This window comes from Jaculus jaculus, chromosome 12, assembly GCF_020740685.1.
Source record: "Jaculus jaculus isolate mJacJac1 chromosome 12, mJacJac1.mat.Y.cur, whole genome shotgun sequence".
Classification (NCBI taxonomy): domain Eukaryota; kingdom Metazoa; phylum Chordata; class Mammalia; order Rodentia; family Dipodidae; genus Jaculus; species Jaculus jaculus.
In genome coordinates, this window is record NC_059113.1 from 41510366 (window position 1) to 41537021 (window position 26656).

A 26656-nucleotide genomic window follows, 5' to 3' on the forward strand; every position below is an offset into this window, starting at 1 on the left:
ATTCGTATGGGGAAGCAAAGGAAGATGGAAGACAGCTGTCAGTAATATAACAGTTGCTTCTAGGAAATGTGACCACAGGATGGCTGGAAGCTCGGTGAACAGGGCTCTTTCCTGTCCTTTGCAAGTGTTTAAAACTCCTTTGTTAAGTGAAGAGGGGTTTAGGTCCTTTAATTATTGTGAGATTTCAGAAACATAAGTTACTCAACAACTGCTTGGCTCAGTGTTGTAACACACAGCTATTGTTTCAGTTCTATGAAGACTATAAGCTCCATGAGGCCAGTGCTACTACTTGGCACCAGAGCTGATCAAGGGACGGACATCAGTGGAATGAACCAAAAGAGGAGATATTCCAACAAGTTAAGGGCTTCATTCTAGGGAGGACGGTGCCAGCTACTAATGAGAAAAGCAGCTGCTAACCTACAAGCAAATATCAGCAATGTGGGTCTGAGGCCAATAACAGGTCAGTCCTCAGGCACAATTAGAAATCCTATCAGAGATGCGTTTGCAAGCCCTTGCAACTAGCACAGCACATCTGGGGAGGAATTCAGAAAGGTGATGGTGAGAACAGTGAGGTCAGGAGAGGTAGGTGTGCAGTGCCCAGATTCTAAATCCAAATGAGAAAAACAGAACACAAGTCAGGCCTGGCGGCACTTTCCTGCAATTCCTGCACTTGGGACACTGAAGCAAGGACCTTCAGTTCTGGACCAGTCCAGGCTACAAAGTAAAACCCTGTCTCAAAAAGCCATAGATGGCCGGGCGTGGTGGCATGCACCTTTAATTCCAGTGCTCGGGAGGCAGAGGTAGGAGGATCACTGTGAGTTCAAGGCCAGCCTGGGACTAGAGTGAGACCCTACCTCAAAACACCCCTCTCCCCCCAAAAAAGAGGCACAACATGGTGATGGCTAGGAAGGAGGCCAGTGGAGGCTGCCTGTCTACTCTGTCTTGTCAGCTCTTTGCTGGGAGCCAGAGGCTGCTGGCTGTGCTCAGGGAAGTTGAGCCATGTTAGGATATAAGAACTGTTAACAGTTCCAGACATGCAAGGCTAAAATGGGCAAAGCAGCTGATAAGTTCCAGCATTTTGGTTCTTGTTTATCCAAGATGCTTCTAGAAATCATGTGGGAGGCTTCTGAAGGCAACAGGAGAGAGGGCAGTAGACATTCAAAAGGATGAGCTATGGGCCAGGGTATCCTTGTGGTCTATTCAGCAGCCTACCTCCTGGGTCCAGTGCCAGGCATTGATGAAGAGCTGCAGCCAAGGGGAGGTGGCAAGAGCATCAAAGGGAGCTGGTCTCCATGCCCATTGCCAAGGTCTCACTGCCCGCTCAGGGTGTGGCATAAGAGCCAGGTGGCGGCCATCCTGGGAGCAAATGCCAGCTACACCCCCTGGAGACCCATTGGGGTTCAGAGGGTACTGCTCTGTGGGGTTCCCATCATCATCTGCCCAATGCAGGGGAGCCAAACCCTTGGCTTCAATCTGGGCTTGGAGCTCCGGAGAAGAAAATGCCATGTAACCTGGTTATGAGGGAGAAGGGAAAGTCAAACCCAACCTCCTTCAGGCCCAGCCCCAGCCCCAGCCCTTAGTCTCTCCCTACCTGACCCAGCCTCACCTTCTCCATGGGCGCTCCACACAGGCAGCACAGCACCCTCCATTCCACGAAGCATTATAGCTGGCCCAGGCCCCACATGCACACTGGCCCAGCGAGATTCAAATCGTCCAGACAAATTGTGGCGGAGCAGGAGGCCTGGCTGGGTTGGTTGGGAGTCATGGCCAGCCTTTTCTGCTCCTTCACTGGGGCTGCCTCCCACCCAGCCCAACAGAGCCAGTAGTTGACAGCCATTACACACACCCAAGCTGAAGGTGTCGGGCCGCTTCCTGAAGCGCATCAGTTCATCCCTGGCCTGTGGATTAAAGGCCACAGAAGCTGCCCACCCTAGGAGGGAACAGAGGCAAGATGTGAAAAGCCCAAGAACAGGGGAAGCAGAGAAGAGAGACAGCTGCTCTTCCAACCTAGCAAGCAGCTCCTCTCTGTAGAGCCTGATGCAAGCTTGAGGGGGGGAAGCAACTTTATCTATTTCAGATATCCCAACTCCTGGCCCATCAATGGCCAATGTTTTTCTTTTTGCTTGGCCAAATTTCAAAAACTTACTTAAGATGCTGTTGTGATTTGAATGTAAAACATCCCCTACAGACTCGTGTCTGAACATTTGGTCCCCAGCTGGCACTGCTTGGAAAGGTTGGAATCTCTGGGAGGAAGTGAGTCACTGGGACTAGGCCTTAAGGTTTTGTGGCCCAGCTCCACTTCCTGTCCACCATCTGCTTCCTAATTCTGGTATACTGTAACAAGCTCTGCTTTTGCTCAGGCCTGCCACACCTTCCCCACTGTGTAGGACTAGAACCTTAAGCCAAAACAAACCTTCCTTTCTAGTTGCTTCTGGTTAGGTATCTGTTCACAGCCATGAAAAAAATAACTGATAAAACTATTTAAAATTTAAAAGGAAGATTTCAGCCCAGATGGTGGCTCACACCTGTAATCTCAGTACTAGGACAGCTAAGGGAGGAATTATCACCGCTGGTCCAAGGTCAACCTGGGCTACATAATGAGTTTGAGGGTAGCCTGAGCTACATAAAGCCCAGTCTCCAAAAAAAAAAAAAAAAAAAATTAGAATGGAATTTCAAAGGGGAAAGTGTGGGGGGTGGGGAGGGAGGGAATTACCATGGGATTTTTTTTTTATAATCATGGAAAATGCTAATAAAAACTTAAAAAAAAATACAAAGAAAAAAAATTAAAACTAAGGTTTCATAAGCTGGGTGTGGTGGCACATGCCTTTAATCCCAGCACTTGGGAGGCAGAGGTAGGAGGATTGCCATGAGTTTGAGGCCACCCTGAGACTCCATAGTGAATTCCAGGTTAGCCTGGGCCAGAGTGAGTCCCTACCTAGAAAAACCAAAATAAGTAAATAGGTTTCATGGGTTCCAGAGAGATGGCTCAGTGGCTACAGGTGCTTGCTTGGAAAGCATGATGACTTGGGTTCAACTTCCCAGTACCCCCATAAAGCTAGATACACAAACTGACCCATGCATCTGAAGTTGTTTTCACTAGCGAGAGGTCGTGACATGCCCAACAGCTGCCTCTCTCTCAAATAAGTAAGTATTTTTAAAAATTAAAGCCAGGCATGGTGGTGCATGCCTTTAATCTTAGCATTTGGGAGGCTGAGGTAGGAGGATCAATATGACTTCAAGGCCAGTGTGGAGCTACTGAGTGAGTTCCAGGACAGCCAGGGCTAGAGTGAGACCCTGCGTGGGGAAAAAAAAAAACCAAACAAACAAAAAAACAACTTTAAGGGCTGGAGGGATAGCTTAACAGTTAAGGCGTTTGCCTGCAAAGCCAAAGGACCCAGGTTTGATTCCCCAGGGCCCACATTAGCCAGATGCACAAAGGGGTGCACTCATCTGGAGTTTGTTTGCAGTGGCTGGAGGCCCTGGTGCACCCATTCATTCTCTCTTTCTCTGTCAAATAAATTAATTAATTAATTAAAAAACTTTAAAAAAATAAACACTTAAAAAATCTCTCTAACACACATCCAAAAATATGTGCACTTTTGGCCTCTTCTAAAACTGGAAGATCTGGCTATATTGAACCATCTTACCCATCTTTCCAAATAGGACAGTCTGCTTGAGCTAAGTAGTAGAGAACAAATGCCCTCTAGATTGACACAGACCTAAAGCGCCCACCTGCCTCATTTCAGTTACCCTCAGTCCTGCTGCCATCTGGTCCTGAAGCAGAGTGCTCTGTCTGGCTTTGTGGAGGTGACAGTCCAGGCCCCAGGCCAAGTGGCAGGGTTGGGGAGATGGGGGGGAGGGGCAGGGACAGGGGCAAGGCACCTCTTCAGGAATGTTGTGAAGAAATGTGCAGTTTGCTGCATACCAACCTTTGGCAGAGCCCAGGACATCTGCATAGCTGAAGCCACCCACAAAGGCCACACCACGGAATGTGTCCAGCCCAATGGCTCCAGAGCAGAGGTCCTGCATGGTCACATCCCACACCTAGCAGGATGGGAGGGAAGTGTCAGAGAACACATAGTCCCAAGGCTAGATCAAGGCCCCTGGCTCTGTTAGCCACCGTGCTCACCTCAAATCCAGCCAGGTGAAAGGCATCAGCCATCTCCCGGTCCCCATTACTGCCCTCTTCTCGCAAGATGGCCACTCGGGGGGTAGGACCACCTGGAAGAAGACATGTCTCTGGGCCAGGGAGCTACCTTTCTTTCTTTCTTTTTTGTGATTTTTGTGAGGTAGCGTCTTGCTCTAGTCTAGGCTGACCTGGAATTCACTCTGTAGTCTCAGTGTGGCCTTGAACTAATGACGATCCTCCTATCTCTACCTCCCAAGTGCTGGGAGTAAAGGTGTGTGTCACCACACCTGGTAGCTACCCTTCTTTTTTTAGTACCCCAGAGACCTTTCTTGGGCAGGCCCAAGTACCCCAGGCTTTGCACACACTCTCTCACCAGGCTCACAGGGCACAGAGGCTATGGGGAAGGTAGGTGGCAGGCAGTAGCGGGGCCCTGTCCGTTCCCTCAGGCCCCGTTCCTCCTCTGCCACACAGTGTGGCTCGGCCTGCAGCAGATCGAGCTGGAAACTCGTCTCCTCCCAGAGAGCTCGTAGCTGCCCAACAGGCTCCTCCACAACCACAGTCCCATTCACTGACACCCGGACCTGGGGAGAAGAAACATGATGAAAGACTAGAGAAAGGGTGGCCCCTCAATTGCTGGCAGAGTGGCCCATATTTTCTCCTTGGCTCACGTGAGTACCACACTCTTCTTGGCTTCCTCACCATGGCATGGGGCCCAGACTCGCCTGTGCGGCCCAGCTCCAGGCAGTGCAGGCCAGCACTCTGGTACCGCTGCAGTACTCCAGCCAGGTCTGGCTCCTGCACCTCCAGCACTAGGCCTGGCTCCTCCGCAAACAGAACACTCAGCGCTAAGAGAGCAAAGGAAATGGGTCAGGGTGATTAGAGTACTGCCAGGGACTCAGGTAAAGTGTTACCAAGGAGGCTACACCAGGGACTGTGCATAGACTCAGAGGGACACAGTCCATGAGAGTGATGGGTGCCATGCACCTAAGAGGCTAGGTATGGTGGCACAAGCCTTCAATGTCAGCCCTCAGGAGGCCAAAGGCAGGAGAACTGCTGTCAGTTCGAGGCTAGCCTGAGACTACATAGTGAATTCTAGGTCAGCCTAGGCAAGAACCTACCATAGGGAAAATAAAAAAAGAAGTATGTAGGTATGTCAAAAGACAGTATGGATAAAACAGCTAAAGAATACTCAGGAAAAGGGGCCAGAGGGCTTTACCCTATCTGCCTTCTCATTGGCAAGGAGTTCCTCACACTCTCTACTCTTTCTTTCTCTCAATCTAATAAAGTCTCTAAACTTAAAAGAAAAAAAAAAAAAAAAGGAAGAAAAAGGAGAAAAGGAGGAAGAAAGGGAGCCAGAGACATTCCATTCTTTCTTTACTAGATCAGGTTTGGAAGGGGGAAGACAGCCCAGGCCTGGGGCTAGACCCAGAGATCCTTACCATCAGTCCCGGGGGCAGATACATCTACCTCTATCCCACAATTCCCAGCAAAGGCCATCTCCAGCAGGCAGGTAACTAGGCCTCCATCACTGACATCGTGGCCAGAGCAGAGACGTCGGTCTAGAGAAAGGAAGGAAAGCTCAGCCAGCTCAGGCCCAGCCTCCTAGCATTGTAGCACGTGGAGTGCATGTGTGCGTGCGTTGGCAGGCATTCATAGGAGAGAAGGCCTGGATCTTTCTTCCCTAAAGTTCATTTATTCAGGAGGCCAGTGTCTGCCAGCCATCACACAGGCCAGGATTCCACTCACCTTTTTAAAAAAAAAATTTTTTTGTTTATTTTTATTTATTTATTTGAAAGCAACAGACAGAGACAGAGGCAGAGAGAGAGAGAAGAGAGAATGGGCACACCAGGGCCTCCAGCCACTGTAAATAAACTCCAGATGTGTGCGCCCCCTTGTGCATCTGGCTAACGTGGGTCCTGGGGAATTGAGCCTTGAACGGGGGTCCTTAGGCTTCACAGGCAAGCACTTAACTGCTAAGCCATCTCTCCAGCCCTCTACTCACCTTTTAGCAGTCCCTGGGTTATGTGGAAGGCACGCACCAAGTTCTCAGGATGGTCCAGGTCAGGAGGCTGTTTCCCAAGCTGGGAGAAGCACTGGGCCAGAGCTGTGCCCCCCAACCGGTGCTGCCCAGGGCTCAGGGGCACATAGATCAGACAGCCTGGGAAATAGAGAGGGAAGAAGTGAGGGAAGAATGCAGCTCAGCCCCACCCCTGAAATGCTCCCAGCTGCCATTCCCAGCATGCAATGAGACACCGCCACCTGCCAGTCCTAAATAGCAACAGAACCCAGGGCTGAGATGAGGGAGCCCAGGATTTATAAAGCAGACCTCAAACTGAGGACCAAGCAGAGAATACACAAACAGTAGGGAGGGGGATGAAGCCATACCTCTCCCACCAGGAAGTTTGAGGTCTGGGGTTACAGTGGCCATGATGTCTGGACAGACAGCATAGGCTGAAATGACCAGGGACCCTGCAGAGCAAGGAGGAGTAAAACTAAGTAAGGCACCAACTCGGACTGAAAAGTCCTTCTTCCCTCCGCTAAGGGCCCCAGCCTTACCAGGAGCACGCACGGTCTCAGTGCCCACCCGGGCAGCCATGCTAAGGGAGTCCTTGCCACCATCCACTGCCACACCCAGGGCTGCCATCACTGCCACCATAGCCTCACAGGCATCAGCCAGAGCTGCACCTTCCCCCGGGAGCTTGGCAGCCCACATCCAGTTCCCACTGCATTTCACATCCTGGAAGCAGTAGGGACAAGGCATTAGAAGGGAGGAGAAAGGGCCCCTAAGCTTATGCGCACAGAATGAAGGGAAAGTGGAAGATTAAGTGATGGATACAGAAGTGTCCCTAGAGGCCTAAGGTTCCAAGGCAAAGCCATAGGGTTACTCACCCGGAGATCAGTGACGAGAGCAAATACCAGGTTGGTAAGGGCTTCTGCCACAGCCAGCCGGGCAGCAACCTTAGGATCCAGCAGGCTCTTAACTGGCTGCTCTCCTAGGGCTGTGGCAGCTCCTGTAAGTTCCTGGTGACTCAGTGCCACAACAGCTACATCAGCCAAAGGAGTCTGCAGAGGCCCAACACACTGCTGTTGGGCCACGAGGCCACTCACAGAGCGGTCCACCTATGGAGCCAGATGAGACTGTCAAGAGGGCAGAGGTCAGGGAGATCATATGATCTATTCTTACCAGAGGAAGATGGGAGGCCTAGCTTTCAATGAAATTGCACACAAGGACATGCAGGGTGGAGAGCAGGAAGACCAGACCAGTTATGTCCTGCTCCCCTGTGTCTTTGCTCCCAAGGCCAAGGAACCACCTCAATGCGGTCCTAAGGGCAGGGGTATAGGGATCAGAGAAAATGAAGGATGCAGAGGGACCATGTAGGGGTGCACCTTGTTGGTGAGGTAGCGCTTGCTGGCCACAGCAGGAAGCCTTAGAACCCGCTCCAGAGCCTGACGCACGCTCAGCCCTGGGGGCAAAGCTAGAGGCTTCAGCACTGGGGGATCCCTCTGGAGGAAGAACTCCTGCAACAGAAGAGTATGAAGTAGGAGCAGGTGGGGGGGGGGGCACACACAGGTGAAAATCACAGACATGGGGAATGAGAAGGCCACAGGAAAAGGTACTCCCAAGCCTCAGCCCACATACCTTCTGAGGCATCTTTCCCAGAACCCAGTCAAGCTCTAGGTCCACTGGGGTTGGGGGTACATCTCCCAGGCCATTTTCTCCCACAGCACACTCACGATCATCCACCAGCACTATCTGTGGACCCAGGGACATACCCCGGAAAGAGTGTGACTTTGAACACCAGCAAGGAATGTACCCAGAGACCATGACCAAAATGCTCCCATCCCATGCAGCTTCCTCTGGAATTTCTCCCTCCTCCTCTCTAACCCTCTACTGTTCCCACACTGTGCCCACCTCCCATCCCTTCTCCTGTTACTGCCTTGCTAGCTCTCCCTCTAGCCCAGGCAGCTTGAGCCTGTTTACAAAGTCTGCTCCCGATATCTGGGGCCTACTCACCTTCTTGTCTCCAGTAATAGTGCCCACAAAGCAAGCTGGGCAGCGTTCCCGGGCACTGACACGACTCAGGAAGTCTCGGTGGGGGGGCCTCAGCAGAAGTGCATTTGACTCCTGGTACTCAGCCCCCCAGATTTCTAGGGCATTCAGGGTTGGGTCACCCAACTGCACAGCCGAAGCAGAGGAAAGAGAAGGGTCAGTGGGCATGACCTCACCTCACACGGTTGATGGGAATAGGGGAAAGTCAAGGAGAGGTCCACTGGAAATGGGATAGCTAGATGCAGGGGATGAGACCCACAGACCTGAAAGCGGCTGGTATAAATGATGGCTCCAGCTGGGTCACTCAGCTCCTTCAGGACATTGCCTGGTGACAGAAGAGCAGGAAGGTGACAACCTGCTCATGGTCCCATTCCAGAACAAAGGGTAACCCCTGATCTCCAGAGGGTCATCTAATTCTCCTGCACCCTTCTTATCCACCATCCCATGGCCACAGGTTCCACCACCTTCACCCCGAGCCTGGCCAGCATGCAGAGGGTAAGGAGAAGAGGACCCAGATATGGGTAGTTGGCCCTCCCTAGACCAAACCTGGCAGGAGACCAGGCAGACCCTTGTCCTAACTGCTTTCCTCACCATTGCCACCTGCACCCTGGTCATGGAGGCTGCAGATGGGGTTTCCTTCTGGGGCTTCCACACAAGCCCGGATCACACGGTTCATCTTCTGCTCCATCTCTGGATCTCCCCGTTGCACAGCCCCAAAGTCTAAGTCACTGGTGTTGTCTCCCTGCACCTGGAGAACATAAAGCCCTGCTGGGCTCAGGGAAGCTGGGAGGCCTTCACCCCACCCCAGCCCCACGAGGGCCTAGTGAGAGCAGTCAGCTTCCAATTTTCACTCACCTGCACTGACGAAGCAGCTCCACCCCCAACTCCAATTCTGTAGACAGGACCCCCAACCTTTACAACCTCCATGCCTGTGAGGAAGGAGAATAGAATCTAAACCCAGAGAAGCCACAAGAAGCCAGTAAAATAAGGCAGGGTGAGGATGGAAGGAACTGACATTAGGAGAACTCCACTGGGCAGAAGGAGGAACAACTGGACAACCTTTACCAAGGACAATGTGATCTTATCAAAATTACAATTACAAAATCACCTATTATAAGACTAAACACTACAGAATAATTTGTATTAACAAACACCAGAAGTGATCTAAGGCTAATAGAACTGCTTAAATAACTTATGGTATGTCTGAATGTTGAGACACTAAGCTACCAAAAAAGAGAATTGTATTAATGAAGTAATAACTTCATTAATATGAAATGACCTCAAAATACAATACAGAGAAGGCAAAGTGCCTATGTTTACCCATTTATCTTAGTATCAGAAGCAATAAAATATTTACTGCATACTTACATACTAAAACCTCTAACACCTTAGAAAACTTAAACAAATGGAAAAGAATTCCATATTTCCATATTTATTCATAGAATGAAAAACTTAATACCATTAAAGTGGTAATATTATTTCCCAAATTGGGCTGGACGTGGTGGTGTATACTTTTAATCCCAGCACTCTGGATACAAAGGTAGGAGAATTGCTGTGAGTCTGAGGCCAGTCTAGAACTACAGAGTAAATTCCAGGTTACCCTGGGCCAGAGAAAGACCCTACTTTGAAAAAAAAAAAAAAAATGTTGGGTATAGTGACACACGTCTTTAATTCCAGCACTATGGAGACAGAGGTAAAAGGATCAGCGTGAGTTCGAGGTACCCTGAGACTATATAATAAATTCCAGGTCAGCCTGGGCTAGAGTGAAACCCTACCTTGAAAAAAAGAGAAAAAGCCCCAAACAAAAAAATCATTTTCCCCCCAAATTCATCTGCAGATTCAATATAATACCTATCAAAATCTTTGCTACCTTTTAGACATGTTGACAACTTCATTCCAAAATTCATGTGAAACTGTGAGACTTAGTACATTCAAAAGAATCTTGAGAGGCTGAAGAGATGGCTCAGCAGTTAAGGCACTTGCTTGCAAAGCCTGATGGCCCAGGTTCAGTTCCCCAGTACCCACATAAAGCCAAGTGCACAAGGTAGCACATGCATCTGGAGTCTGTTACCAATGGCAATAGGTCCTAGCATGCCCATTCTCTCCCTGTGTCTTTGTTTGCATATAAATAGTAATTTTTAAAAAAAAATCTTGAAAGTCAGGCATGGTGGCACACAACTTTCATCCCAGCATTCAGGAGGAAGAGGTAGGAGGATCCCTATGAGTTCAAGGCCAGTCTGGGGCTACAAAGTGAGTTCCAGGTCAGCCTGGCTACAGTGAGACCCTACCTGGGGGGGGGGGGGGGGAGTTCTGAATGGGAACAAAATGGAAGACCACTTTCTGCATCTATTTGTGGTGTTAGGTTTTAAGCCCAGGGCCTAGTGAATACCAGACAAGTGCTCTTCCTCAGCCATACTTGCTGCAGAACTTTCTACAATGCTTCAACAATCAAGAAAGTACAATCCTAGCATTAAGGACAAGCATAAATCAACTGAATAGAACTGTTGGTCCAGAGATAAAGTCACGTTTATAGACAGCTGACTGTGTGTGTGTGTGTGACGGGGAGAGGGGCGTACACATACCAGGCAGGTGTCTTACCACTAATATACACCTTCTGCCCTGCTAAATGATCTTTCTATCCTCATACTCCATTTTTTTCTTAAAGATTTGTTTTTATTTATTTATTAGACAGAGGGACAGGGGTAGACAGAGTGAGAATGGGTGCACCAGGGCCTCTATCCACTGCAAATGAACTCCAGACACTTGCGCCATGTTCATCTGGCTTATACGGGACCTGGAGAATCAAACCTGGGTCCTTAGCTTCACAGGCATGTGCCTTAGCAGCTAAGCCATCCTTCCCGCCTTCTATTTTTATTTTTTGTAGAGTCTTTCCTACCTCAGCCTTCCAAGTGCTAGAATCATGTATGTCCACCACCATGCTCAGCTGCCAATTGATTTTTCCTCCTAGTGCTCCAGGCAAGCCTTTACCACTGAGTCACACCTCCAGTCCCTGCCAACTGACTTGCTCTCCTTCCCTCCCTTCTTCCCTTTCTCTCTTCTCCAACCAGGCAGTCTTACTTTAGCCCAGGCCAGCCTTAAAATCACAGTGATCCTCTTACTTCCTGAGAGCTAGAATTAAAGATAAGTACCACCATGCCTGTCTCCAACAGATTTGTTGTTGTTGTTGTTTATGGTTTTTTAAAAAAACATTTTATTTATTATTTATTTGAGAGAGAGAGAGAGAGAGAGAGAGGGAAGGAGGGGGAGACAAAGAAAGAATTAGCATGCCAGGGCTTTCAGCCACTGCAAATGAACTCCATCCACAAGTGCCTCCTCAAGCATCTGGCTAATGTGGGTACTGGGGAACTGAACCAGGGTCCTTAGGCTTGGCAGGCAAGCGCTTTAATGGCTAAGCTATCACTACAGCCCTGTTTTTGAGTTTTTTTCAACAGCTAGTCTCACTCTAGCTGAGGCTGGTCTGGAACTCATGGTAATCCTCCTATCGAGTGCTGGGACTAAAGGTCTGGCTCTTCAACTGATTTCTGATGAGTGTCAAGACGATCTAACCAAGAATAAGCCTTCCAGAGTAGTGCTAAAACAACTGAATAACCACAAGTGAAAGAATGAAGTAGGACCCTACTTCACACAAGATACAAAAATGAAATTCAAATGCATCACAGGAGCTGGGCACAGGGCTCATGCCTATACCACAGCACTTGGGAAGCAGAAGCAAAAGAACTGAGATCCAGGACAGTCAATACTACAGAAGAGACCTTGTCTTTTTTTTTTTTTTTAATTTTTTTTTCTGTTTATTTTTGTTTATTTGAGAGCGACAGAGAGAGAAAGAGGCAGAGAGCGAGAGAATGGGCGCGCCAGGGCTTCTAGCCACTGCAAACGAACTCCAGACGCGTGTGCCCCCTTGTGCATCTGGCTAACGTGGGTCCTGGGCTGGGGAATGGAGCCTCGAATCAGGGTCCTTAGGCTTCACAGGCAAGCACTTAACTGCTAAGCCATTTCTCCAGCCCGAGACCTTGTCTTAAGGAAATGTGATAATAAGCAGAGGGGAGCAAATAGACATGTGTGTATATAAAGTAAACACCTCTGATAGGATCTAAAAGTAACTAATAGTAGCTAGGGTCTATAGCCAAGGGAGTTTCACTACCTAACCTTCCCTGCCTTTTGAAAAAAGAATACACACATATATTTAAATAGTTTTTCGAGGCAGGGTCTCACTCTAGCCTAGGTTGACCTAGAATTCACTATATAGTCTCAGGGTGGCCTCAGACTCAGGCTAATACTCCTACCTCTGTCTTCCCAGTGCTGGGATTAAAGGCATGTGCCAGCAAGCCTGGCTATTTTTTTTTTTTTTTCTTTAACTTTTATTTATTTGAGAGTGACAGAGAGAGAGAAAAAGGCAGAGTGAGAGGGAGAGGATGGGCACACCAGGGCCTCCAGCCACTGCAAACGAACTCCAGAGGCATGCACCCCCTTGTGCATCTGGCTAATGTGGGTCCTGGGGAATCAAGCTTAGAACCGGGGTCCTAAGCTTCACAGGCAAGTGCTTAGCCACTAAGCCATCTCTCCAGCCCAATTTTGGGGTTTTTAAAAATAGTTTATTTAAGCCAGGTATGGTTGCACACACTAATCCCAGCACTCAGGAGGCAGAGGTAGGAGGATCGCTGTAAGTTTAAGACCATTCTGAGACTACATAGTGAATTCCAGGTCAGCCTGGACCCGAGAGAGATCCTACCCCAAGAAACCAAAAAGAGAAAGAGAGAGAATGAGTATGCTGGGGCCTCCAGCCTCTGCAAATAACTTCAGACGCACGCACCTCCTTGTGCAGCTGGCTTACGTGGGTACTGGGGAGGCAAACCTGGGTCATAAGGCTTTCCAGACTTTAATCACTAAGTCATCTCTCCAGCTCTGGTTTTACTTTTTGGAAGCAGGTTGTCATGTAGCCCAGGTTAGCCTCAAAATCACTATGTAGGTAGAGATGCCCTCTTGCCTTCACCTCCAACTGCTCGGATTTTGTAAGTGTGTACCACCATGTCATTTATGTGGTGATGGGGATGGAACCCAGGGCCTTGTGAATGCTAGGCAAGCATCCTATCAACCAAGCTACATTCTCTACCCTGTCTTTTTCAATGTGACTGCATCACCTGGTTACTCAAGGGAATCTGGACTTTCATCTTGATTCTGCCACAGCTGTTAGCACAGTGCCCAGCACATAACAGGTACGCAATACGTGATTGCTCAACTGAACCGAGCTAGCAAAGAAAAGTCACTGGCAAAAAGCAGGTACTGAATAAACATTGGCTGTGATGACTTAGCAAGGTTTCTTCCACAAGCACAGGGGCAGGGGTGATGGTTCCTGTCACGTACAAGTATACTGGGGAAGAGACAGGCAACAAAAGAGACTGCCTCACTAACAGAAAGCTCTGTCTTGCCTTGACAACCTGTATTGGGAAGAAGAGAAGAGAGCCAGCAGAGTCTAAAGTAACTCTTAGAATATCTTCACAATTCCCTCCCCATGAAAGAAAGTTGGTTGGATCCAGAGAAAGGTGGCTCTTACCTGGCTCTGGGGGCTCCTTGCCCACATGCTTGGCTTCCATGGATCCAATGCCCCCACTAAACATGATGGGCTTGATCCACTCACGCCTTTGGCCATCTGGGAGCTTGATACCCAAGGATCGGGCAAATCCTGGTATGTACATCCAGTAGAAAAAAGGAGTAAGTCTACTAATACCTGCGCAATCATACGGTCCTGGATTACATACTACCCCCACCAGCCTCTCTGAGTAGCTGTCTGTTATCTTTCCATATGCCCACCCTCACCCGCCAGTACTGGTTCTCCAAACTTGTTGCCATAGTCAGATGCTCCATTACTGGCCTCAATGGCTACCTCCAGGGGCAGGGCAAAGTTCCCAGGGTACTGGAAGCTTGGATCTTCCCAGGGCAGACTGTAACCTGAAATGGAAGGATAAAGTTAAATGGACTATAAAGATAGAATGCAAGAGGCTGGAGAGATGGCTTAGTGGTTAAAGCAGTTGCCTGAAAAGGCTAAAAACCAGAGTTTGATTCATTTCCCAGTTCCCACATAAGCCAGATGCACAAAGTGGTGCATGCATCTGGAGTTCATTTGCAGCAGCTAGAGGCCCTGGCACACCCATTCTGTTTCTATCTGCCTCTTTCAAACAAATAAATAAATAATTTAAAAAAAAATGCAAAGGTCTGGGGATGAAGGTCAGTGGTCTAGTGCTTGCCTTGCATGCACAAGGCCTTGGGTTTCATCCTCAGTAATGGAAAGGTGGGGGGTGTTGAAACCAAGTATGCATCTTTAGGGAAGAGTTTAAGTCACTGAAGGACCACCTTCACACACAATGGCTGTGTGAGCAGAGCACTCCACTGCAGGGTAGGGTAGAACCTGAAGTTTAATACTAAATTGCTTTCCACCTCCACACTAGCATTTCCTCGTCTCAGAATCAGACTTTAAAAATAAATTTCTTTTGGTATTTTATTCATTTTTCATCTGAGAGGCAGAGAGAAAGAAGCCAACAGAGGGAATAAGTATGGGCACACCAGGGCTTCCTGCCACAGCACCACTTTGTGCATTTGGCTTAAGTGGGTACTGGAGAATCAAACCCAATTGTTAGGCTTTGCAAGCAAGCACCTTGACCACTGAGCCATCTTTCCAGCCCAGAATCAGACGTTTTATGTTTATTTAGTTTATTTTATTTATCTTTTGGAAGTATTAGCAATCAATCCCAGAACTAAGCAAGAACTCTACCATTTCACTACACCCGAGCTCTAGGATCACAATGAAGGTTTTCTAAGAAACAAGATTTTGGAAGCAAATGCTAATTATAAGAGTCCTACCACATGTCTTCTGGCTGAGTAGATACTAGTTTCTAAAGAAGACAGTAGATCTCCAAAGCCTGTCTGGTAGCCTCCATCTCTCCCTCTTTTCCCACCTCTACTGTTTGTGATCATGGTCAGCAAAAACACTTCCCTCTCAAGATGACCCAAGAGATTTCAGTGTTTGGTGCCTGCCAGGGCTAAAAATCTGGATGGGGAAGAATGGCAGAGGGGAAGGAGACAGAACCTGGGATGAGCAGATTTCCAAAGCAGTAGCCGGCAGTGCCAGCCACCACATGGGCTCCGCGGCCTGTGCACTGGACGTCTCTGATGCGACCTCCTGTGCCTGTAGTCGCACCGCTGAAAGGGGCCACTCCTGCAAAGAGAAAGAGGAGTTATGGATGCCACAGAAAGCCCCCATGGAAATAAAGACAAGCAGCAGGCTGGAGAGATGACTCAGCAGTTAAAATGCTTGCCTGCAAAGTCTAAGGACCTGGGTTCTATTCTCCAGTATCCATGTAAATCCAGATGTACAAAGTGGCACATGTGTCTGGAGTTCATACGCAGTGGCTAGAGGTCCTGGCGTACCCATTCTCACTCTCTCCCTCTCTCTCATAAATAAATACATAAAAAATATTTTAAAACAAGATAACCAGTTTCCCCATTTCCCCAGCTCAACCCAAAGGGTTTAATTCCCTTCTAATCTCACCAGTGGGGAAGTTGTGTGTCTCTGCAGTGAAGACAACATGTCTCAGCCCCTGCTGTTGCCGGAAGCAGCTTGGTCGTGCAGGGTCCTCAGGCCGTAGGAATCGGACTTCCTTCCCCTGGATTGCACTATGGACATAGTCATTCTAGACCTTCTTTTATTCCCTAAGAGCTGTGCCAACCCAACCAGGGCCTGGTCCTCCCCAGCCCAGGGCACAGTCAACCTGCTGTTGTCGCAGAACTTGAGGACATTATTAGGGTTTGAGGACGCCTGGGTGCTCATGATGGACTCAAACAGAGATTGAGTCAGCTTCTTCCCGTCCACATGGAGCTGGCCCTTGAAGAACCAGTGTCGGCTGTGCTCGCTGAGGGCAAGGCAGTACAGAAACATGAATCATTCCTCAGGGCCAGACCATCTCAACAGTAGTCATAATCAACTCATACTTGGAGTAGATGTCAAAGTACACTGCAGAAAGTCAGAATCATCAAGCATTCTAGCATTGTGGATTATCCAGAGTGAAAGTGAAAAGAAAATCAAGATCTGTGGTAGACTCCTAGATGGGTGGAGGAGCCAGGCCTTCAAACAGATTGATTCAGGGATGCCCCTACAGCAAAGGAGAGCACTGAAGGTGAGTCCCTATGGGCTTCCCTTCTAACCTTCATGGGCTAAGAAGCAGGATGACCTCATTACTCCTCACCTATTAGACTGAGCCAAGTCAAAGGCCTCCACAGTGCTGGGGTTCCGCTGCAGCTCCTGGAAGCGCTTGGTGTAGAAGTCCAGATCCCAGGAATCTAGAGCCAGACCTGGGAGACAAACCCTTACAAAGCTGACAGTCTGCTCCAGGCTGCCATATTCCAGGTCTCAGCATCCCAGATGGCCCAATGTTGGGTCCTTCCATTCTTTTCCCAGGGACGTCTGCTCACCTAGCTCATGGTTGGCCTTCTCCAGGGCAGATCGACCCTCAGCTAGGACATTGATGGTGCCACTGAGGGGAGCTGGGATGCTCTGAGGGGAGAAGTTCTTGATAGGGTAAGGGAAGTGCTGCTCTGTCATCCGGTCATGCAGAACAGCCAGAGCAATGGTCTCCATCTCAGCCGAAGGATGGTGGGTAAACTAGCAGTAAGACACACACAGAAGACAAAGAATGATGAGTTGAAAACAGAGAAAGAACCCAGCCCTAGCACTCTACGCTGCTTAGCCTGCTGTCACATATAACAACTCTGTTCCTCTTCCCAAGTTTTAGGAGTCAAGTCCAGGGCCTTGTATGTATCAGAACTACCACTGAACAACAACTTGAATAAACTACCAAAAAAAAAAAAAAAAAAAGAGCAAGGCATGGTAGTGCATCCCAGCACTCAGGAGGCAGAGATAGGAGGACTGCCATGAGTTCAAGGCCACCTTGAGACTACATAGGGAATCCCAGGTCAGCCTAAGCTAGAGTGAAATGCTACCTCAATAAATAAATACATAACACTGCTAGAGATATGGCTTGGTGGTTAAGGTGCTTGCCTGTGAAGGCTAAAAACCCAAATTCAATTCCCCAGGACCCATATAAGCCAGATGCACAATGTGGTACATGTGTCTGGAGTTCATATGCAGCAGCTGGAGGCCCTGGCACGCCCATTCTCTGCCATTCTTTTTCTCTCTCTCAAATAAATTAAAATAAATAAATATTTTTTAAAAATAAAAACAAAAAATAAAAAGCAGGGCTAGAGAGATGGCTTAGAAGTTGAGGCACTTGCCTGAGAAGCCTAAAGACCTATGTTCAACTCCACAGATCCCACATAAGCCAGATGCACAAAGGGGAGGTAAGTGCAAGGTCGCATATGCCCACCAAGTGGCACAAGTGTCTGGAGTTTGACTGCAGTGGCTGAGGCCCTGACACACCAATGCTCTTTCTCTCTCTAAAAGTAAGAAAAAATAAACAAATAAAGATTTCTCTGCTAGTCATGAGTCCATGCCAAGATACACAGGTTAGTATGGAGAGCACAGGCTGAAAATTTCCACCCCATTCACTACTTAACCAAGTACTACCTTTAGATAGCAAATAACTTGTGTAACCAACCATACAGGGTAGTTCGAAGGCCAGGAGCTTTCCCCAACTTTTCTCACAACTTCCCTAGGATTTAGGTCTATATTCTGATCCATCCATTCTTTACTCCACACCATAATGGCCCTTGCCTCACCGAGAGCCGGTACCGCCGGGTAGTCTCCACTCGATCCACAGCCTTCAGACCAGCAGCCTGGCACACGGAAACGATGTTGGTGGATGCTGGGGTGGAGAAGTTCAGCCTGAGGAGAAGGTCAGCTGGTTAAGACGTGAGGGCCTCAGCAAGTATCAGCCGGGAAGGTGGCTCTTGCCCATTATTGTCCAAACAACTCTACCACCATTACCCCTTTACCACTGGCCTCCAACCTCAGACTGGGCACCAAGAAACCTGCTTTTAAGTTACCCAAGTTGGGCATGGTAGCATGCACCTTTAATCCTAGCATTTGAGAGGCAGAGGTAGGAGGATCACTGTGAGTTCAAGGCCAGCCTGGGACTACAGAATGAGTGCCAGGTCAACCTGGACTAGAGTGAGACCCTATCTTAAAAAAAAAGGTGGGGGGGAGCAGGAGAGATGGGTTAGCTGTTAATGCACTTGCCCTTGGCACTTGAAACCCAAAGACCCAGGTTCAATTCACCAGGTCCCACATAAGCCAGATACACAAGGTGGTGCATGTGTCTGGAGTCAAAGGAAGGGAAGAACTTCTTACAATGTGCTCCTCCAGACACAAAATGGCCTGGATATCCATGACCTCACAGAGCCTGATACTGCCTACACAAGACCATCATAATTGGAAGAAAAGATCATGACATCAAAATAAAGGAGAAACTGATTGAGAGGGGAGGGGATATGATGGAGAGTGGAATTTCAAAGGGGAAAGTGGGGGGAGGGAGGGAATTACCATGGATATTGTTTACAATTATGGAAGTTGTCAATAAAAAATGAATAAAAAATTAAAAAATTTTAAAAATAAAATAAAATGTTATACAATCAAGGCTAAGAAGATGACTCAGTAGTTTCAGGCACTTGCTTGCAAAACATTCTGGTCTAGGTTCAATTCCCTAGTACCCACATAAAGCCAGATACACAAAGTTGTACATGCATCTAGAGTTCATTTGCAGTGGCCCTGGAGTGCCCATTCTTTACAACTGTTTGCAAGCAAATAAGTAAAATTACAAATAAATAGATAAGATGCTCAATTGGAGCTGGAGAGACCACTCAGTGGTTAAAGTATGTTCCTTTGGGCTGGAGAGATGGTTCAGTAGTTAAGGCACATGCCTACAAAGCCTAAGAAGGACTTGACTTCAATTCCCCAGTACCCACGTAAACAGGTGCACAAGGCGATGCTTGTGTTTGGGGTTCATTTGCAGTGGACAGAGACCCTGGTCTGCCCATCCTTTCTTTCCCCTCTCTCCCTCTCCCTCCCTCCCTCCTTCCCCCCCTCCATCTCACACACTCTCAAATGAATAATACAGTATTTTTTAAAAGTATGCTTCCTATATGAGCATGAGGGACTGAGACCACCTGAGCCTGTATTTCTAGAACTCACATTAAACAGCTGGCCATGGCCATGTGCACATGAAACCCCAGTCCCTTAAGGGAACAGAGGCCAAGGAATTATTAGCACTCATAAAAAAATAAAAACTGTAAAAAAATAAAATAAAGCTGGCATAGTGGCACATGCCTTTAATCCCAGCACTTGGGACGTAGAGGTAGGAGGACTGCCTTGAGTTCAAGGCCACCCTGAAACTACATAGTAAGTTACAAGTCAGCCCGGGCTACAGCAAAACCCTACCTTGAAAAACAAAAACAAAAACAAAAAACATGGCAACCTCTGGAATCAGTAAAAGACTCAAACAAGAACAGGTATAAGAATAATGGAGCAAGGCTGGAGAGATGGCTTAGGGGTTAAGTGCTTGCCTGTGAAGTCTAAGGACCCCGGTTCAAGGCTCAATACCTCAGGACCCATGTTAGACAGATGCACAAGGGGGCGCATGCATCTGGAGTTCGTTTGCATGCCCATTCTCTCTCTCTGCCTCTTTCTCTGTCACTTTCAAATAAATAAATAAAATAAAGAATAATGGAGCAGAAGCAATGAAACATCTCTATCACACCTTCCAAGGCTCATGGTCCATTGTGGAAGAGGTGGCAGAAAGAATATAAGACCCAAAGGAAGGGGTAACATTCCTTACAACGTGCTCCTCCAGACACAAAATGGCCTGGATATCCATGACCTCACAGTGCCTACGTTACCTACACAGGACCATCATAACAGGAAGAAAAGATCATGACATCAAAATAAAAGAGAGACTGATTGAAAGGTGGCAGGGGATATGATGGGGAGTGTGGGGTTGAGAAGGGAAAAGTGAAGGGGGGAGGGAATTATCATGGTTTATTGTCTATTATTATGGAAGTTGTCAATAATAATAAGAAGCTAGGTGTGGTGGTGCACACCTTTAATCCTAGCACTTGGTAGAAGGATCACTGTGAGTTCTAGGCTACCCTGAGACTACAGAGTGAATTCCAGGTCAGCCTGAACTAGAGACCCTACCTCGGGAAAAAAAAAAAAAAAAAGAAGAAGAAGAACAAAGAAGGAAGAGGAAGGAAGGAGAAAGAAGAAGAAAGAAGGGAGCAGGGCACCAGACTTTATTCTGGCTACCACAGGCAAACACACCTGTAGGCCTAATCCCTAGCACTGCCAAAACAAACACAAAACAGAAAACCTGGAATAGTTCAGTGGTAGGAGCTTGCTTACAAAGCCTCCGGCACACATTCGATTCCCCAGTACCTACAAGGCCCCGATGAACCTAGTTCTCTCTCATTAAAAAAAAAAAAAAAAAATACTGTACTTGTCCTTTCAACTTTTCAAAATTTCTAGAATACACATGGGAGCCAGTTCAATCTTCAAAGGCATTTGCCCACAAGAAGCAAGTCTGTGAGTAGCTTCACAGGTGGATAGTAGGATGGACCAAAGGTGAGGGCAATAAGCATGAAGAGTTGTATCTTCAAGATCATCATAACAGAAGGAAAAGATCATGCCATCAAAATGAAAGAGAGACTGATTGAGAGGGGGAGGGGATATGATGGAGAGTGGAGTTTCAAAGGGGAAAGTGGGGGGAGGGAGAGAATTAACATGGGATATTGTTTACAATAATGGGAGTTGTCAATAATTTTTTTTTTAAATGAAAGCCTAAAAAAGAAAAAAAAGAGTTGTGTCTTCACCAGGTGTGGTGGTACACACTTTTGATCACAGCACTTTGAATTTAATCTGGAGTGAGACCCTACCTTAAAACAAACAAAATCAAGCTGCTTCAGGAGACATGTACCTGGGCCCAACCTCCAGTAGCAGGTCACTGGAGCCAGGAAGGAGCCAAGACTTCTGAGCAACATCACCCTGCACCAAGGGGCAGCCAAAGAGCCACATCAGCTTCTTCATGTCCTCAGCACTTGGGAGGGTCTCAGCTGCACAGACAAGACAAGAACACTTCAAGACACATGCCTGGCGCCAGGTTACCTCCTTAAAGAATCTGCCACCTGGAGCCATTTGGGAGGTGGAAGCAGGGGATCCATTGTAATGCCATCCTTGGCCACACAGCAAGTTTGAGGCTAGCCCAGACTACATGAGACTCTCAAAAACCCATATACTGGGGCTGGAAAGACGGCTTAGCGGTTAAGACGTTTGTCTGCAAAGCCAAAGGATCCCGGTTCAATTCCCCAGGACCTACCTAAGCCAGATGTACAAGGGGGTGCACCTATCTTGCAGTGGCTGGAGGCCCTTGTGTGTGTGCACACTTGCTCACGCTCTCCCCGCCCCCATTTCTGTGTCTCTCTAAAAAAATAAATAAAAATAAAATAAACCTGTCCAATCCACGTTATAGCACAGCTCAGTCTCCATACTCTGTAGCTTTGGCAGCTTCTCTTGCAGTTTCCGAAGATGCTTAGAGGCAGCTCCCTCGTGCCCAGAGGGACGGACATAAAAGTGAAGGACCGGGGCCATCTTGCAAGTGTCCTTCCTGAAAAGATGGCTTGGGTTCCTAAAAAAATAGAAGCCCATCTGTGGAACTGATTTCATGTTTCAGGGGCAGCAGACACATGAGGATAACAGAACATTTAGAAAAACAAAGTAACTAGGAAGAAATCCAAAGGAATTTAAACTACAGCATGTGTTTAGTCAAATTCTCTCATGACCAATAGTTTATGGAGTATCTGAGTATCCTGTATAAGCTGCAAGGGAGCTGGTGACTAGGCATTAACTGCAGTACTAGTGGCTCCCAAAACAGTAATTCTGATTTCCCATTTCTCCAGAGTTATTGTTCCCCTAGTCTTCCTCATCTCCACCACTATCCAATCAGTTACATATGCAAACCAAGAACACAGGCCCTGGGCTGAGGCTATAGCTCAGTGGTAAAGCACCTGCTTAGCATGTAGAGGCACCATGCCCCATTCTTTCCCTCCTTCCCCCCCACCTTTTGTTTTTTTTTTTTTTTGGAGGTAGGGTTTCACTCTAGCCCAGACTGACCTGGAATTTACTATGTAGTCTCAGAGTGACCTCAAACTCATGGTGATCCTCCTACCTCTGCCTCCCAAGTGCTGGGATTAAAGGCATATGCCACCACGCCCAATTCTTTCTTCCTTCCTCCCTCCCTCCTTCCTTTCTCTCTATTTGTAAAGAGAGTGAGAGAGAAAACACCAGGCCTCTTACCACTGCAAATGAACTCCAAAGGCTTTCTTTACTCAGCAAATGTTTTTAACTGCTGAGCCAACTCTCCCGCCCAGCAACCTGTGTTCAATCTCTAAAACCAAGTAAATGAGCCGGGCATAGTGATGCACTCCTTTACTCCCAGCACTAGGGAGGTAGAGGTAGAGGATTGCCATGAGTTCGAGGCCAGCTTGAGACTACATAGTAAATTCCAGGTCTGTCTGGGTAACAATGAGACCCTACCTTGAAAAGCCAAAATCAAAACAAAACAAAACGAAAACAACCCTAAACTAAGCTAAACAAATGAATAATAAAACCCACACAAAACTCAATTTATTTTTCCCTTCAGCCATTCCACCCCCAATCTATCAAATCTATTTCCAAATATGTCCTAAATCTACAGCCTTTTCATGTCTACAATATCACGCTAGTCCAAGCCAATAACATCACTCACCTGGACTAACTTTAATACAATGGCTTCTGTGCTGTTGTTTGCTTTATAACACAAAGCCTCCTATAGAGCTCCTATAGAGCCCAGGTTGGCCTGGATCTGGTGACCTGTCTTGCTTCTGGCTCCTAAGTGCTAGGCTATAGCCTGGCCAACCTGATTCCACTATTGAACAACTAACCATATCCTATTTGCCACAAGTTAGCATAAAGATCGTGGCTCCCTTGCCGGGTGGGTGTGGTGGTACACATCTTTAATCCCAGTACTCAGGACTACATAGTGAATTCCTTGTCAGCCTGGGCTAGAGTGAGACCTCAAAAAACTAATGTGGTAGCTGAGGATGACCTTGAACTCTATCCTCCTGCCTCTACTCCCGAGGGCTGAGATTACAGGCATGTGCTGCCTGTAATCTTTGGCCTCCACACGTACAAGAGCGCACACAGGACTCTCATACACACGCGCGCGCACAAGCACAAAGATGTTTATCTATCACACCCAGTGAAAATAAGCTCCAGAAGTACAGGGACAGGGTTTTCTATGTCAAGGCTGCATTCTCAACAACAAGTATGTTGCTCAGCCATGCCTGGCCCGAAGCAGGTGGTCAACAGATTTTCTGAACGCATGGGATGGTAAGGAGAGGCTACTGCAGCGTGCGGGAAAACCTACGTGGAATCGCGCAGGGCGCGCGCACCAGCAGACCAATGGGAGCCCGACTACAGCGGACGCGCGCACACACGGGACCCCGCTCAGCCTGCTGGGGATAATGAAATTACCCGGATGGGGCTTGAGGCGGGGGCTCAAGGGGCTTCAGCCAGGAGAGGAGCCGGGGTACTCGGGGCAGCACGCTGGAACTGCACTCACGTGAAAGCGGCTCACGCTGCTCCAGACCTCTACGAATCTTGGCGCGCTGTAGACGTCATTCTTGTGCGCCGCGAGCAGAGGCCGGAAGTGCGCACGCAGGAGCGGCCACGCCCGGTGTGGGCGGGGCCTCGGCGCTGTGTTCTGAAGGAGAAAGGACTCTGACACCTGGAGTTTGAGCCGGCTGGCCCCAAACCGCCTAAGTAGCCAAGGATGACCTTGACCTTCCGATTCTCCTGCCTCCACCACGCCCAGCCATTTTATTTTTTTCTTTTTGGTTTTTCGAGGTAGGGTCCAGGCTGACCTGGAATTCACTATGTAGTCTTAGGGTGGCCTCGAACTCACGGTGGTTCCACTCCTTCTCCCCCGGAGTGCTGGAATTAAAAGTGTGCGCCCCCACGCCCGGCTCACCCCACCCTTTTAAAAAAAATATTTTTAGCGTCTGAGTTCATTTGCAGAGGCTGGAGCTGACTCGCCCATTCATCCCCCCTCCCCCGCCTCTTTCTAAAATAAAAATAAAATAGTTTAATAAACAGTTAAACCAAGCATTTAGTAATAATAAATAATAAAGAAAATTTTAATATAGTGTTTATTTATTTGTAAGCAGAGGGAGACAGAGTGAGACTGAAGGACTCAGGAAGCCATAATAAGCCTCAGAATCATCAATAGGCCTAAGTTTCTGCTTCCCAGCAAGGTCAGTCTCCTGATAAGGGAATGAACTGTCTGCACCTCGCCTTCCTGTGGTCATAGATAAGTTTGCTCAAGTTTGCTTAAAGGTCTTTGATACATATAGCCAATCTCAATAAAGGTTACCTAATCTGCTTGGAATTCCCCTAGACCCCTGCCCACAAGCTTTGCCCACCAGCATCCTAAGCCTATCAGAAAAATACAGGTGCAGTTACTGCTTAATTCAACCAATCATGTAACTATTCCCCTACTTATCCCTACTTCTTTGTTCAAATCCCTATAAAAACCCTGACCCCCCCCCCCCCCCCCCCCCCCCCCCCCCCCCCCTGCTGCTCAGGACTCTTGTACAGATCCACTGGGCTGGTGATAAAGCTCCTTGCTTTTGCATGCCTTCTTGATTCTCCTTGGTGGTTTCTGGAGTGGAGGCCGAGAACTGGGCATAGCAAGACAAGGACAAATGGGCACGCCAGGGCCTCTAGTTACTGCAAAAGAACTTCAGATGCACGCTCCACTTTATGCATTAGGCTTTACATGGGTACTGGAGTATCGAACCACAGTCACTAGGCTTTGCAGGCAAGTGCCTTAACCGCTAAGCCATTTCTCCAGCCCCCAGCCTTTTGTTGTTGTTGTTGTTTTACAGTGATGAATATTGAACCCGGGGCCTCAAAGTGTTAGGCAAAGCCAGATGTGGTGGCACACCCCTTAATCTCAGCAGAGGTAGGGAGATCTCCAAGAGTTCGAGGCCACCCTAAGACTCCATAATGAATTGCAGGTCAGCCTGAGCTAGAGCGAGACTCTGCCTCGGGGGAAAAAAAAAAAAAGTTAGGCAATAAGTCTACAGTTCAGTTATTTCAGCATTTTTCTAGTTGCTGTAAAACAATAGCTGAGAAAAGCCATTTGAGTAATTTGAAATCAGCAAAACAATTGTATTTATTTATTAGCAAAGAGGGAGAGAGAGAATGAGTGCACAGGGGCCTCTTATGACTGCAAACTCCAGTTGCATGCTCCACAATTTTTTTTTTTAATCCAAAAGTGCAATTATTGGACTGGAGAAATAGCTTAGCAGTTAAGGTGCTTGCCTGCAAAGCCAAAGAGCACAGGTTTGATTCCTCAGGACCCATGTAAACCAAATGCACAAGGTGATGCATGCATTTGGAGTTCATTTAGAGTAGCTAGAAGCCCGGGTGCACCCATGCTCTCTCTTTATCTGCCTCTTTCTTTCTATCTTTCTCAAATAAATAAATAAATTTAAGACAAAGAGTTTACCCTGGGCATCGTAGCGCATACCTTTAATCCCAGCATTCAGGAGGTAGAAGTGGGGGATCTCTTTGAGTTCAAGGCTACCCTGATACTACATAGTGAATTCCAGGTCAGCCTGAGCTAGAGTGAGACCCTACCTCAAAAAAAAAAAAAAAAAAGAGTTTACAAAAGTGCAATTGTAAGGTTAACACGCAAAGATTTTTGGCTCTGTGTATTGTCTCTTCTACTTTTGTTTACAAGATAGGTCAGTGTTCATGGTCATTGAAACTCTGTTTTCTCTTGGTGAATGGAAATTTTGTGAGGTAGGCAAGATAAATGTGTAAAAGAGCCAAGCAGGGACTAGGGAGATGGCTCAGGGGTTAAGGAGCTTGTTTGCAAAACTTCTTGGCCCAGTTTCAATTCCCCAACACCCACATAAAACCAGATGCAAAATCTGGCACAAGCAAACATCTGGTCTTCCTTTACTGCAATAGGAAAGCTTAGTGTGCCCCCTATATATATGCACACATGCAAATAACATATATATATATATATATATATATATTATATACCATATATATATGTAACATATATATATATATATATTATATATTAATGTTTAAAATAAAAGATTAGCCAGGTATGCTGGCCCATGCCTTTAATCCCAGCACTTGGGGAAGGGGGAACAAAGGTAGGAGGATTGCTGTAAATTCAAGGCCACCCTGAGACTACATAGTGAATTCCAGGTCAGCCTGGACCCTACCTCGAAAAACAATAAATAAAAATAGGGCTGAAGAGATGGCTTAGCAGTTAAGGCGTTTGCCTGCAAAGTCAAAGGATCCAGGTTCAATTCTCCAGGACCCACGTAAGCCAGATGCACAAGGGGGCGCATGCATCTAGACTTCGTTTGCAGTAGCTGGAGGCCCTGGCGTTCCC

General features: G+C 47.6%; 1 protein-coding gene across 3 annotated transcripts; it reads right to left on the reverse strand.

The window, feature by feature from the left end:
• Positions 1-1068: 1068 nt before the first annotated feature.
• On the reverse strand, positions 1069-23835 carry Pfas (phosphoribosylformylglycinamidine synthase). 3 transcript variants are annotated; one of them, XM_045131034.1, is made up of 28 exons: positions 23798-23835; positions 21648-21823; positions 21116-21251; positions 17928-18033; positions 16665-16854; positions 16439-16544; positions 15965-16105; positions 15745-15869; positions 15283-15411; positions 14016-14147; positions 13753-13881; positions 9036-9109; positions 8772-8928; positions 8444-8505; positions 8145-8306; positions 7770-7883; positions 7517-7648; positions 7019-7249; positions 6686-6866; positions 6515-6598; positions 6132-6287; positions 5569-5688; positions 4829-4974; positions 4503-4710; positions 4130-4221; positions 3930-4044; positions 1607-1930; positions 1069-1511 (listed from the first exon to the last, which is right to left on the reverse strand). In XM_045131034.1, the coding sequence occupies exons 2-28, from the start codon at positions 21784-21786 to the stop codon at positions 1201-1203; spliced, it is 4002 nt and encodes a 1333-aa protein (XP_044986969.1). In that variant the 5' UTR covers positions 21787-21823; positions 23798-23835; the 3' UTR covers positions 1069-1200. The 3 variants fall into 3 exon arrangements, with proteins under 3 accessions (XP_044986969.1, XP_012805234.2, XP_044986968.1); XM_012949780.2 differs by having other exon boundaries at positions 23710-23818; XM_045131033.1 differs by lacking the exon at positions 23798-23835 and adding an exon at positions 23710-23781 and having other exon boundaries at positions 21648-21851.
• Positions 23836-26656: the final 2821 nt, after the last annotated feature.